Raw genomic sequence first — 15223 nt, 5'->3', positions numbered from 1 at the left:
ACTTCTATTTTGTTTTCATTTTAGTGTTTTGTGAGGCTTTTTTTTATTTTTTTATTTATTTTATTTTATTGTAATATTTTCTTCATCTCTCTTTCATTCGGTTTGTAATTATTTATTCAAAGTGTTATATTTCTCAGCCCGTTTCTTTCTATCCTTTTTTTTTACTTTCTTTGCTTATTTGAACATAAGCATCATATTGTCTTTTCATCATATCCATGCTTTGTATCCATGTTTTATACATCTTGATTTGGCTAAATTTGCATCCATAGATTATCAATTCTTATGTGATTATGTGCGCCACCTCATGTTCTTGAGATTATTTACATGTCATATATTAGAAGCCAGATCTTTAGTTGTATTTCATGAGTGAATTAAGATTTTGTATATAAGATCATGCATATTTCGTTAACTTTGTTTTGTAGTTGTTCGCAGAACGTCAATAAATATGTATGTTTTTATGCTTTTGCATTTGTGTGTTTTTCTTACTAAGCATCCTATCATGTGGCTATTTGCATATTTGATATATCTCTATGAATGCCGGTAGATGGAGGTTTTGTTACTGAATTTTGAATGATGTTGATTTTCATGTTTATAAACTCAATTTTTTAAAGATGTACATCTTCAAAACTCTTTCAAAATACATGAAATTAAGTTGTTCCAAAATGAATGACATAGTTTATACTTGTTTGCTTCACATAGTAATTTTTAGGATTTATTAAATAATTGGATTATGAACATATAAAAGAAATAAAACTCATGTCATGATTTAGTAAGCCGATATCTTTGATTGGGTGAGCGGGAGTGTTCAATTAATGACCTTCTTCCCCCATACCTAATGTTCCGAACCAAGCATCCTTGGTTACGACCTGGCATGAATCACAAGTTTCTTAATTTTCCAAAATATTAGGTGCCGACTCTAAGATCTAGTGATGCAATTCATTTCTGGCAATAGTTTTGGAATAAAATGGATTTTCTATAAAAGTTATCAAATCTGGACTCTCATTTATGCTTCACATTGCAGTCACGAGACTAGATCAAAGAAATTGAGGGTTCGAACTGTTTAACGTGCACAGGTACCCTCCTGGGCAATGTTATAGTTGGGATTTTATTGCTTAATTCAAATTATTTACATCTTCCGAGCTTTTAAAATTGGATTAGACTTTGTTTCTCGAGTTGCAAATACTTCAAATTAAGGACAATTTCATTTGACAAGCTTGAATGACCTACACATATACAAACTCATTCAAATCATCAAGTAACATTAACCGAGAAGAACAACTATATTTTAATTTTAAGAGACTTAAATGTGTACATTTTGACTGTTGGGGAATTTTCAAAATGGGTTTTCAAATTTATAATTTATTTTTGGGTGTTTTCAAAACTTTCTATGTTTTCTTTGGAAAGTATGAAATAAGCTTGGGGCTTTGTCCCACATCGGAAAGAGAGGAAAACATGGAACACTTAATAAAGTACTACATGGAATATTCCTTTGAATATGGATATATGAGGTGAAAGCTAGTGTGCATGTACCCACATCGTAAGACCATCCACACACGGACAGCCGCGCGCTATCGTGGCATGGGCAGTGGGCTGTGTTGCGTTTGATGGTGTATTTTGCACTTTATACAGACGCATCGGCGTAAGGCGCCATGAGGGCGCTTTCCTATTTGCATCAGACAGGTTGGAGCGATGACGTAGATCCAACGTAACATGGGTGATGTGGAATACAGTCAGCTCCACGTGGCAGTGACTTGTTGTTCGTTGGCGATGAGTCAACCAACTGATCAAACGGTTGTGTGTTCAATTTGAAGCAGGTTGATCATAGCCGTTGATTGGAGATGTGCGCGATCGTATGGATGAGATGGCACCCGATCGTGATTAGGTGAGATTAGTTAAGGCGTCTATTCGGTGTAAGAATGATCTGCACCGTCGATCGTTGATTCAACGGTCAGATCTGATCGAATGCGATCAAAGGACATGACTATTCAATCAGGTGCACCAAAGCCTATAAATAGGTTGCGAAATCAGCCATTTCATTCCATTCAAAACATTCAGAAACATTCCTGCTATTCTCTGTCTCTCTCTCTTCCTCTTGATTTTAAGTTTTCGATCAAGAGTTTCTTAAGCAAATTTATGCTTTTCTTACTAGCAATCAAGTTCTACAGATTTGATTATCAGTGTCTTGGTTTTCTTGATTATATCAAGAGCATTCTGATCTACTGTCGTCAGTGCAGATGTCGGTAGACTTGATCTTTAGATCAGGCTTCACTGTATCTTGAAGGCAAATTTGCTGTAACCCCCCTGTACACCTTTTGGTGGGTGCAAATATTGTCTTTAGGAAAGTGACTAAGTTACGCGACTTGAAGGATCATTTTTCTGTTCTACATAGACGAGTTCATTGCCAAGTTTTGAAGACTCGAAGACCACCAATTGAAGAATTCAAGAAGAATTGTTCCAACAATCTAAAGACAATAATTAGATATGGCGATGTCTATTCAGAAAATGACTCAAGATTTCATGAAGCTTGATCATTTTGATGGAGGAAATTTTTGACGCTGGCAAAAGAAGATGCACTTTTTTCTCACCACTCTCAAAGTGGTCTATGTGCTAACTACCCCTATCCTGTGGAGCAAGAAGAGGAGATTGTGGAGCAAACCTGTACCAGAACCAAATGGGAGAATGACGACTACATTTGTTGAGGACACATTCTGAATGTGCTATCAGACTCGTTGTTTGATGTGTATCAATATTTGGAAACGATAAAGCAACTATGGGACATATTACAGTCAAAGTACCTCACCGAGGATGCCACCGGTAAGAAATTTCTTGTTAGTAATTTTATGCGTTTTACTATGATTGATACAAAGCCCATTATGGAACAATTCCATGAGATCCAACATATTCTAAGTCAATTTCGACAAAAGAATATGAACATGGATGAATCTATTGTGGTTTCATCTATAATAGAGAAACTGCCATCTTGTTAGAAGGATTTTAAGAAAACTCGAAAACACAAAAAAAAAAAGATTTTACTTTAGAGGAATTTGGCTTGACAACTTTGAGTTGAGGAAGGGTCAACACTTATTGAATGTAAATATAACCAATTGGCTTAGACTTTCAAGATCCACATGGTGAATGATGGCAAGAGGTTTAACAAAAAGAAGCGTAAGCATGAACCCCAACCCGAGAAAGATGCTAAGAAGCTGAAAGGCACTTGCTGGCACTGTGGCAAGCCAGGGCACTTTAGAAATGAATGTCGGTCATACAAGAAGAAGCTAGAAGCATCAAATGCCAAGAACAAGTTCGTGGCTGTTATATCCGAGGTGAACATGCTCGAAGATGCTGGTGACTGGTGGATTGACTCAAGAGCAATAAGGCATGTCTGTAACAACCAGAGCCGTTTCACTACTTATGAACAAGTGAGTGATGGAACAGTTCTCTACATGGGCAACTCTTCAATTACTGCTATCAAAGGCAAAGAGACGGTGGATTTAGAGTTCACATCTGGAAAAGTATTAAGTCTGAGTGATGTTTATCATGCACCTGATGTCAGGAAAAATCTTGTATCTGGAAGCTTACTTAATAAGCATGGTTTCAAGTTAGTATTTGAGTCGGACAAATTTGTCCTATCTAAGGGTGGGATTTTTGTTGGGAAGGGCTACATATATCAAGGAATGTTCAAACTTAACGTTATCAATAATACATCTATTTCTGCTTATATTGTTGATTCTCTTTCTTTATGACATGCTTGTTTAGGTCATGTTAATACTAGGGAAATGCATGATATGGTTAATTTAGATTTAATTCCTAAGTATGACATTGATATGTTCGAAAAATGTAAATTTTGTGTTAATAAAAAATAACTCGCATTCTATTTCCTAAAGTAGATAAAACCACATCTCTACTTGAACTTGTGCATAGTGATGTATACGACATGCATAGTACCCCCACCAGAGGTGGTAAGAAATATTTTGTAACATTCACTGATGATTTTTCTAAGTACTATCATATCTATCTTTTGCATTCAAAAGATGAGGTGCTTGATAAATTCTAGATTTTTACGACAGAAGTGAAAAATCAGTGTAATGTCAAAATAAAGAGACTTAGATCTGATAGAGGCGGTGAATATCATTTTCCAGAATATTGTGAAAATGTTGGTATTATTCATGAGAAGTCTGCACCCTACACACCACAACAAAATGGAGTAGCTGAAAGAAATAATAGGACATTAACAGAAATGATTAATGTTATGCTTTCTTACTCCAATTTAAGTTTTGGTTTTTGGGGTGAAGCCTTGCTCACTGCCTGTCACATATTCAATAGAATTCCTCTCAAGGGAAGAAATGTTACTCCTTATGAACTTTGGAGAAACAAAAAACTGAATCTAGGTTACTTGAAAACATGGGGCTATAGAGCAATAGTCAGATTGCCTGAACCTAAAAGGAAGAAATAAGGTGAAAAATGAATTGAATGCATATTCCTTGGCTATGCTATACATAGCAAACCATATAGGTTTCTGGTAATAGAGCCCAATGGTTCAGTGGAAACAAATACCATAATTGAATCACGTGATGAGAATCGTTTTATGAGAATCGTTTCACAACCATTCCAAGGTTAAATTCTAAACAAGAAAATGAATCAACTCCTTTGATGTCTACAGAGGAAAGTGAACGACATGAACACATTGAGTCTAATGAACCAAATGAGCTAGTTTAGCTAAGAAGGAGTAAGAGGGCTAGGACTGAGAAGTCATTTGGCCCTGATTTCATTGTTTACCTTGTAGAAGGAACTAGGAAAGCTTATTGTAAGTAAACAATGATTACTTTGAATATGGGTTCAGATGTTGCTTTCTGGAAAGAAACAATAAACGATGAGATGGATTCCATCATGGGTAACAATACCTGGATACTTGTTGATTTGCCACCTGGATCCAATCCAATTGGTTGTAAATGGATTTTCAAAAGGAAAATGAAAGTTGATGGCACAATTGACAAGTTCAAAGCAAGATTAGTTGCTAAGGGTTTTACTCAAAAGGAGGGTATCGATTATTTTGATACATATGCTCTGGTGGCTAGAATCGCTGCCATTCGAGTGTTGATTGTCTTAGCCTTAATCTACAAGCTTGAAATCCATCAAATGGATGTTAAGACCGCTTTCCTAAATGGAGAGTTAGATGAAGAAATCTACATGCAATAACTGGAAGGATTTGTTATACAGGGTCAAGAACACAAAGTGTGTAAACTCGTGAAGTCACTACATGGAGTGAAACAAGCTCCAAAATAGTGGCATGAGAAATTTGACAAAGTAATAGTATCAAATGGTTTTAGGATACATGAATCTGATAAGTGTGTGTATAGTAAGTTTACTGGCAATAGAGGTGTAATCATATGCCTGTATGTAGACGACATGCTTATTTTTGGTATTTACAATGATGTAATTAAAAGTACTAAAAGTTTCTTATCGTCTAACTTTAGTATGAAAGACATGGGCTTGGGTATTAAGATCAAACGAAAGGACAATAATTTGATTTTTACCCAGTCGCACTATATCAAGAAAATTCTTAAGAAATTTAATCAATATAATTGTACACACCGTTTGATTCAAATTTGAAATTGTATCCTAATATTGGAAGAGCTGTTGATCAGCTAGAATATTCAAGAGTGATAGGTAGCCTAATGTATGCCATGACTTGCACTAGACCTGATATTGCATTTATAGTGGAAAACTTAGTAGATACACTAATAATCCCAGTAGTGTGTATTGGCATGCTGTTAACCGAGTACTTAGGTACTTGAGAAAAACAATAAACTATGGAATAGTCTATAATGGCTATCCAATAGTGCTGGAAGGATTCACGAATGCTAGTTGGATAACTGACCGTGAAAGATCACTCGTCCACGAGTGGTTGGATTTTTACTCTTGGAGAAGGAGCTATCTCCTGGGATTTTAAGAAGCAAACATGCATAACAGACTCAACCATAGCATTAGAGTTTGTAACATTGGCTTCTTGTAATAAAGAGGCAGAGTGGTTAAGGAATCTCTTGTTAGAGATTAAGATATGGCCAAAACCTATGTAACCAATATCTTTGCATTATGATAGTGAAGCAACTTTATCACGCGCTTATAGTCATGTCTATAATGGAAAGTTCAGGCATATAGGACTGAGACATAGCTGTGTTAGGCAATAATCACAGAAGGTGTGATTACCATTAGTTATGTAAAGTCAAGTGAAAACTTGGCTGACCTCTTAACAAAGGGACTTGCAAGGGATTTGGTGTGGAAAACATCAAAGGGGATGGGTCTTAAGCCCACTTAACATAATTACTCCTGGTGGAAACTCGATCAACGCTTGAAATATCAAGTCTTAAGTTCAATGAGCCCAAGTACACCATATGTAGTGATTGCAAGCACTTAGTTTTATTTCATTGTCATCCTAAGGTTGAAGTGCTTGGTACCTGTAATGTGAAAAAAAGAGGATGAGTTAGCAAACTCTTAATAAGCTTACAACTGAGTTGTTACGGTATTGTAAATTACAAAGGTACTCTTAGTAAGCTTACCTATGTGAGTGTAGGAGGTGGTGCCGCTTCCTATGAGTCCAAGGGCATGACTCTAGAGCGCTCATGAAACAGGATATAGACACAAGGCCAATCCACGTGTCGGTTTGTTTGAATACTTGACGTAAACTGTACTGTGCGTGAGACATGTCCGGTTAGTCGTATAAGATCGCTAGTTCAAAGACAAGTCTACTATGCCATCTTGACCAACTTTGAGACGTCTTCATTAAGTGAATGATTCAAATCGTAAGATATCTTCACCTATACATAAGGCTGCCAAGTGAACCAAGTATCATCATCTGATATTTTGAAAATGGTGAGGGAACGTTAGGGAATTTTCAAAATGGGTTTTCAAATTTATAGTTTATTTTTGGGTGTTTTCAAAACCTTTCATGTTTTTCTTTGGATAGCATGAAATAAGTTTAGGGCTTTTGTCCCACATCGGAAAGAGAGGAAAACATGGAACACTTAATAAAGTGCTATATGGAATATTTCTTTGAATATGGAATTATGAGGTGAAAGCTAGTGTGCATGCACCCACACCGCAAGGATGGTGCTTCGTACCATCCGCACACGCACATGTACGCGCATGGCGTGGGTAGTGAGCTGTGTGGCGTTTGATGGCGCACTTTGCATTTAGCACAGATGCGTCAGTGCAAGGCACCGTGAGGGCGTTTTCCTATTTGCATCGGACAGGTTGGAGAGATGATGTGGATCCAACGTGGCATGAGTGATGTGGAATACAGTCAGCTCCACGTGGCAGTGACGTGTTGTCTGTTGGCGATGAGTCAACCAACTAATCAAACGGTTGTGTGTCCGATCTGGAGCAGGTTGATCATAGCTGTTGATTGGGTGGCGTGCGATCATACGGATGAGATGACACCCGATCGTGATTAGGTGTGCTTAGTTAAGGCGTCTATTCGGTGTGAGAATGATCTGCACCGTCAATCGTCGATCCAACGGTCGAATGTGATCAAGGGACATGACCATTTGATCAGTGCATCAAGGCCTATAAATAGGCTGCGAAATCAGCCATTTCATTCCATCCAAAACATTCAGAAGCATTCTTGCTATACTCTTTCTCTCTCTCTCCCTCTTGATTTTGAGTTTTCAATCAAGAGTTTCTTAAGCAAATTTCTTCTTTTCTTACTAGCAATCAAGTTCTACAGATTTGATTATCAGTATCTTGGTTTTCTTGATTATATCAAGAGTATTCTGATCTACTATCATCAGTGCAGACGCCGGTAGACTTGATCTTTAGATCAAACTTCATTGTATCCTGGAGGCAAATTTGCTGTAACCCCATGCACACCTTTTGGTGGGTGCAAATATTGTCTTTAGGAATGCAACTAAGTAATGCGACTTGAAGCATCATTTTTCTGTTCTACATGGACAAGTTCATTGTCAAATTTTGAAAACCTGAAGAACACCAATTGAAGAATTCAAGATGAATTGTTCTAACATTGACACCTATGAATAGTCTTGTAATTTGTCAAACATCTTTCCAACTTAGTGTTACTTTCACAACAATGCACAAAACCGTCTTATGTGATACTTTCATAGACATTTCACAACATAGAAATATTATACAAAAAAAAAAAAAAAAAAATTATACATTTGATATATCTGAATTTTGTCCTTTTCACTTTGTAACAAAATATCTATCAAGATTAAAGGTCATACTATAGAGTGCTCTGGGTCTAGGAGGTACACAATCTATTTATTTTTTGGGGCGGAGACATTGATTTTGTAACTTGAACAATTGTCACAATGTTGGGTGGATAATACTCATCACCACATCATGGTCATGATGTCAAAAAACACCTGCAGAGCTGGCTTTTTCATATCATTCTGAATTAAAGAGAAGAGTTATGTTAGAGGTCTCAAATAAATTATTAATTTTTTTAACTAAATTTTTCATGTGGGTTGGGACCTACACATATAATTTGTGTAGGTCTCACATCCATATAAGAGATTTGATAAAAAAAATTGGTAATTTATTTAGATCCATAGTATTTTCCTAAAGAGAATTCCCCTAAATTAACCAATTGATGTAAGAATATGTAACAGTCCTACAAGATTAAACTCGCTAATATGTGGACATCAGTTAGCATAAAATGCATTTACATTAAACCCAAGTTTTCTGATTCAGTTTTCAATGATCTTGCTAATAATACCATAAATGTTATAAAAATAAAATGAAAAATTTATTTTACTTTATTAGTTTGACGCTGTAGCACTTTATTCCTATGTGGTTTAAATATAGTCAGAAAGTCTCATATGATTTTGGATTAAAGTGTCATCGTTAATTTTTTCATCCAAACTAACGAAAGGTGTATATCACACACACTTAAAGTGAACTTGGTTGTTTGAAAAAATAAAGTCAAATTCACATAACAAAAAATAATTTTACCCTCATCTTATCCAAACTTAAAATTAGATTAAACTCTTAATTAAAATTAAATTAAATTAAAATAAAATATAATTAAGGATTGATCTAAAATATAAAATATAATTAAGAATTGATTTAAAGTATAATTAAATAAAAGTATAAAATTAATAATCATTAAGAATTGATCTAAAAAATAATTAAACTAAAATTAGATCAAGATATTAGAAATTACAATAAATAATTAAAGATTTAGGATTAATTGTGATCTAAAATGTAATTATATTAAAATTAGATTAAAAAAGTTAGGAATTACAATAAATAATTAAGAATTTATGATTAATTATGATTTAACTGAATTGATGTTAAAAATTAAAAATTATGTATATGACAGAAAATTGAAAGAAAATAATAAAATAATATATAAGATTTAGGGGTGGTTTGGCATCCCCTATATAATCCATCTTTTTATCTTTTTATCTTTTTTTCATCACATCACTTCTCTACTTTTCTGCACATCTTTTCGTAAAAAGACAAAAAGTGCACTTATTTAGATCACCCCAAACAACCCCTTAAAGGCATAATAGTCATTTCACATCTGTATAGTTAACCGAGTTAACGATTGTACTTTGATCCAAAATCATATAAGGGCTATTTGCTTACATTTAAATCATGAGAGGATAAAGAACTCTCGTCTCAAATCATGAAATTTTTCTTAAAAATATATATATATATATAAAATAGAAAAAAATAAAATTAGCATATCGACTCTGACCAAAAATTTGCATGACTGTTATGAAGTGTTAAATGCTTGAACCATGGTTGCAAACGGACGGGAAAATATGAAACAATTACAATTACAATTACATCAGAGAGGTTATAGAACTGCAATAAGTACATAGCATATTAATTAGGATACAGCTTAGAATGTAAATCCTTATGCCAAACTTCTGCACCAATGTGTATGTCATTTTAAAATCAGAATACAACACAGACAATACAAATTCTTTTGTAACTGAGCATATATATGTATGTATATGTAACCCCAAATGCATAGTTTCTTGTTTCAGAGTTTCCTCAAATGAGGGCCAACCTGTCAAATATTCCAAGTGGGTACAACTCACCACTCAAGCACTACAAGAAGACAATCCTACTGATCATCCTAGTCTTAGTTGTCGCCATCTTAATCCTCCCCGTTGATCATCTGCGAGGCAATTTGCCATTTTTACCGCAGTCTCAAGAACTTAATGGTAATGTTGATGTTTCAGTCCCTCTCTATGAAGAAAACAATGATGAAGTTAAAGTTAATCCCAGGGAGTCCGAGAGTAGAGTTAATAGGTTAGAGAAAGAATGTAGTAACATATTTAGTGGGAAATGGGTTCCATATCCACAAGGGCCTCTGTACACAAACAAAAGTGGATGTGTGATTGATGATGGAGAAAACTGCATCAAGTTTGGAAGACCAGACACAGAGTTCATGAAGTGGAGGTGGAAACCAGATGGATGTGAGCTACCGGTCTTCGATGCTGCTCAATTCTTGGAGACTGTCAGAGGGAAGTCCATGGCCTTTGTTGGGGACTCTGTCGCAAGAAATCAAGCGCAGTCACTGCTTTGCCTATTGACTAGCGTAAGTTATCCACTTACTCCAAATCTGCTGTAAACTAGTACACCATTTCATCTCATTTTGCTGTAAGTCTTAGCCAAATGATACGTCAGGTTGCTCGAGTACTGACAAAAAAAAAAAAAAAAGGCTGGAGACAAATCTAACCTTTGTTATTATTTCTCTATCAGGTTGCTCACCCTGTAGATGAATCGCGTACAAACGATACAACGTTCAGACGCTGGGTTTATACTGACTACAATTTCACATTAGAACTTTTATTGACCACTCATCTGGTTAAAGCCCATGGTGTTGATGCTTTCTCCTTGAACCCCATAGATCTGTATTTAGACGAGGCTGATGAGACTTGGGCAACAAAGGTTGAAAATCTCGATTACGTGATCATATCAACTGGACATTGGTTCTCTAGGCCAATAATGTACCATGAAAAGTATAAGGATGTTGGGTGCAACATGTGCAGTAAAAAGAACATGACAGACCTTACGAGGTACTATGGATTCAGGAAGGCCTTCCAAACTGCATTTAGGACATTTCTAGATCTTCAGAACTTTAAAGGGATAGTTTTTTTAAGGACAATCACGCCAACACACTTTGAGACTGAGGAATGGGAAGGAAGAGGGAATTGCGTGAGGAGGAGGCCATTTACTAAGCAAGAAATGAAGTTGGATTGGTATCTTTCAATGTTTTACAAGATTCAACTGGATGAGTATTGGGCAGCGAAAAGGGAAGGGAAGGAAAGGGGGTTGAAATTTAGGTTGTTGGATATCACAGAAACTATGAGGCTGAGACCAGATGGTCACCCAAACCAATATGGTCACCCACCAAAGAAGAAGAAACGTTTTGCTGATTGTCTGCATTGGTGCTTGCCAGGACCCATTGATACATGGAATGAGCTTTTGCTTCAAATGTTGAAGACAGAAGGTGTTGAAGGATCAATTGATGGGAAATTTCTTCAATAAAACATCTTCCTGGTCATATTAAAATAGGAAAAATTGTTGTGTACACAATTAGTTGGCGTGGCGTCCTCTATTTAGCGACAAGCTTTACATATCCACTGCAAATTTATAATTATATTAAATCAAATTTATAATTATATTAAATTAAGTAAATGTCATTACATCTATTCTTGGATGATATAATTGGGTCTCTCCATTACAAATATGCAATGGACAATATCACAATTCATATTGTACGGCTCTAGCGTGTGTTGGAGCATGTGTGAAGGTAAAGTCTCATATCGGATAAAGAGTAAAATAGATGAGCCTTAATATACATTAGATGAGCTTTCCACTTATAACCTTAAGCTTCTAAGTGAGTATGAGTTCCAAATAATGTATGTTGGGTCTTGATATGACGTTTGTAGACTCTAAAGTTTCTCCTTAATGGATTGGGCCGGTATTGCTGTGCGCATGTGAGCTCCCTAATTCCCTAACAACTAGTATCAGAACCAATGGCCAGCGATCTATGGGCAGGCTCTCCTGAAGCATTAAGGTTCTTGACCTTGGGTTTGTACGGAGCCTCTCAATGGAGCAAAAAAAAATCAATGATAGCTCTTGATGGAGCAAAGAAAATTCCTAATGCATATGGCAAGGTTAGACCGCGACAAGGTGGCTCTCAATGGAGATTGGTAGCTCACAATGGAGTGTGTGCGGGTGGCCAAGTTAGAATCGATGTTAGAGAGTTATAGATCAAGATTAAAGGGAGTGCTTATGATCCATGATAATAAACCTATTGATGATAGATCAGAGTTGAGGGGGAGTAAGGTGAGGTCTAATGTTGAGGGGGAGTAATGTGAGGCCTTATGTTTTGTTCACACATGAGGGGGAGATTGTTGGAGCATGTGTGAAGGTAGAGTCCCACATTGGCTCTCCTAAAGCATTGAGGTTGTTGGCCTTGGGTTTGCATAGAGCCTCTCAATGGAGTAAGAAAAATTCATGATAACTCTTGACGGAGCAAAGAAAATTCCTAATGCACGTGGCAAGGTTAGACTGCCACAAGGTGGCTCTCAATGGAGATTGGTGGCTCACGATGGAGTGTGTGCGGGTGACCCAAGTTAGACTCGATGTTGGACAGTTATAAATCAAGATTAAAGGGAGTGCTTATGATCTATGATAATAAACCTGTTGATGATAGATCAAACTTGAGGGGGAGCAAGGTGAGGCCCAATGTTGAGGGGGAGTAAAGTGAGGCCCAATGTTTGGTTCAAACATGAGGGAGAGATTGTTGGAGCATGTGTAAAGGTAGAGTCCAACCTCAGCGGTCATGAAACATTGAGGTTGTTGGCCTTAGGTTTGCACAGGGCCTCTCAATGGAGCAAGAAAAATCCATGACAACTCTTGATGGAGCAAGGAAAATTCTTGGTGCACGTGGCAAGGTTGGACCATGACCAAGTGGCTCTCAATGGAGATTGGTGGCTTGCGATGGAGTGTGTGTGGGTAACCCAAGTTAGATTCGATGTTAGAGAGTTACTGTGGTAATGTGGTTTGGAAATACTCTTGAATCCTGATGGAGGTTCTCGATCCTCTGATTGCCACCTGAAAAAGGAATTAACATTCCGGTCGGGGGTGCCAGAATTAGCACTCCGACGGATAAGTTAGTATATGTTTCTCGTTTGCTTGTGTCTTAAGTTTCTTTAGTCTATTCTCACATACCTCTCTTCGATTGATGCTCCTCTCTTTTATACTTTTTCATAATCTCGAGAGTCGGGCCCACTTTCAATCCAGCGCACAATTGCTCAATCGGCCATTCAGTCATGTGCCTATCCGTACTCGGCTTCAAGATTTGAGTATTCGACTTCAGGATTACCCAGGATGGAGCCGAATAGCGTATATATCCTGATTTTCTTCAAATTCATTTGGCTTTCCTCCATGAACCGATATTTGGCTCCCACAGTTGCCCCCCAAACATCCTATTAACGCCAGTTAATCGGCATGTTTGGTTTCGCACTTGGAAAGTAAAAAATACGACGGTTAACCTCATTCCAACACAAGTGTCAGAACGTCTACGCCTTTTAGGCATCATTACAATTTCCCGCCCCTTCGTACACTTTATTCATTTAATGCCGCTGTTGTCTCTTCGAATGTATGTTTTTTGAATACGCAAAGCTTCTTGTTTGCCTTTCAGTATACCTCCTTCATTCCACGACCTCTGCAACTTCCTCCCGTTTGTCATTGTCTTCTCCGCTTCTTGTAAGTTTTCTTGTCCTTCATTTCGATTCTCATTTCCTTGTTTTTTTTAGTTTAGCATACCTCCTAAACTGTCTAGGATGGCAAAACATTTGAAAGCCCTTCTTTCTGCGGATCGAGTTTCTAGTTTTCGACGCCATTTTTCCATTCTTGACGACGTCCATCTGTTACTCGTGGCAGAGAGCATAATTGATATGAAGAGGACTGATGAGAGTACAATCATCTTTCCTCTCCTATCAATCGCTGAGGGCGGAGTCCGTTTCCCCCTTCACCCATTTTTAAGGGCCGTCCTTCACCACTGGGGTCTAATCCCTTCTCACCCTAACATAAATTTTTGCCGAATCATAATGGGAATCGTAGAGTTAAACCGACGCCTTAGGCTTAATCTTGGTATCCCTGCTATTCGGCATTGTTATGCCTTGGCCAAATCCTCTGGCTAGTAGGGGCGCTATTTTCTCAGGGCTAAGGACACCAACCATCATTTGGTGACTATACTTGCCAGCTCTAGCAAGTGTGTTGATGATATCATGGTCGTTGTTCGAGGCAACTGAAAATTCGGCGAGGGCGAAGATCGCCTAGATCCTGTGCCTAGACGAAAAGGCAATCTAGGTAGCCGTTTAGTTCCTTATGTGTATTTGTTATATATTTACTCGGCTTATATTCTATGCACTTATCGTTTCATTTATGCAGGCAATGATCTAAAAAAAATTCTCGTCTCGGCCGACGGCGCTGTACTTGCGCAAATCAAAACCGCGATCTAGTTCTTTGGCCGTCCAAACCTCCAAAAGAAAGGGAGGACAACCCACATACTTTTGAGATACAAGCCGACTTACGCTTCATTTTTGGCCGCAAACAACATTCCGATTCCAAAGGGCAAACAGCAGCTTACGGCGCTTATTTTCTCGAACTTCAGAAATCTTAGGGAGATTGGTCTCGAAGCTGTAGATTCAGAGCCGGCGGACGAATAAGTAGCTGAAGAAGTCACTGAGCAGCCAAATCAGCTTGTCTTGGACAGATCCGATAGTCTCGGGGAGGAGGTTGACGCGGCTCTAAATTTGGCTTTCGAGGAAGCTGTCTTCAACCCTCCATCCACTTCAGACCGAGTAGACGTCTTATTCGAAGATATTTTCACTGACTTAGGGGACCTTCCCGGCGCATATCCTGAGAACATGGCTGGGGAGTCACTCACGCAAATGGCCAGGAGAAAAAATGCAGAGAGGATGGCGGCTCGGAGGAAAGCCAAAGCCGACTGATCTGAACCTCCACCTACTGTTGAATCTTCTCCGCCTACTCTTGTTGAAGAAACGGCTCATATCGATATAGCCGAAATGGTGCTCATTGTCGATCAACCGGACAATCAAGAGGCTGAGCACGGGGGGGAAAAACGTTCCGTCGAGCACGAGGCTGACTCTCAAGAAAATCTAACTGATAAACGGCCTCGAATAGAGGAGATGAACTTGGTTGTGCCGTTTAT

The 15223-nt window shown here is 37.7% G+C and overlaps 1 protein-coding gene across 1 annotated transcript; it reads left to right on the top strand.

Moving 5' to 3' along the window:
- Positions 1-4815: 4815 nt before the first annotated feature.
- LOC114287885 (protein trichome birefringence-like 19) lies at positions 4816-14671 on the top strand. Its single transcript, XM_082896736.1, has 4 exons — positions 4816-4942; positions 10014-10570; positions 10735-11485; positions 14634-14671. The coding sequence occupies exons 1-4, from the start codon at positions 4816-4818 to the stop codon at positions 14669-14671; spliced, it is 1473 nt and encodes a 490-aa protein (XP_082752862.1).
- The last annotated feature ends 552 nt before the right edge of the window (positions 14672-15223 follow it).

This window comes from Camellia sinensis, chromosome 12 (genome assembly GCF_055761805.1).
Source record: "Camellia sinensis isolate YWXY chromosome 12, ASM5576180v1, whole genome shotgun sequence".
NCBI lineage: Eukaryota > Viridiplantae > Streptophyta > Magnoliopsida > Ericales > Theaceae > Camellia > Camellia sinensis.
The sequence above is the reverse complement of the archived record's forward strand: the minus strand, read 5'-3'. Positions and strand labels throughout refer to the sequence as shown.

Coding starts and splice junctions, on each gene's coding strand:
- LOC114287885 (XM_082896736.1), top strand. CDS start 4,816: ATGATTACTTTGAATATGGGTTCAGATGTTGCTTTCTGGAAAGAAACA. Junction 4,943..10,013: donor ACCTGGATCCAATCCAATTG/GTTGTAAATGGA, acceptor TTCTTGTTTCAG/AGTTTCCTCAAATGAGGGCC. Junction 10,571..10,734: donor TGCTTTGCCTATTGACTAGC/GTAAGTTATCCA, acceptor TTTCTCTATCAG/GTTGCTCACCCTGTAGATGA.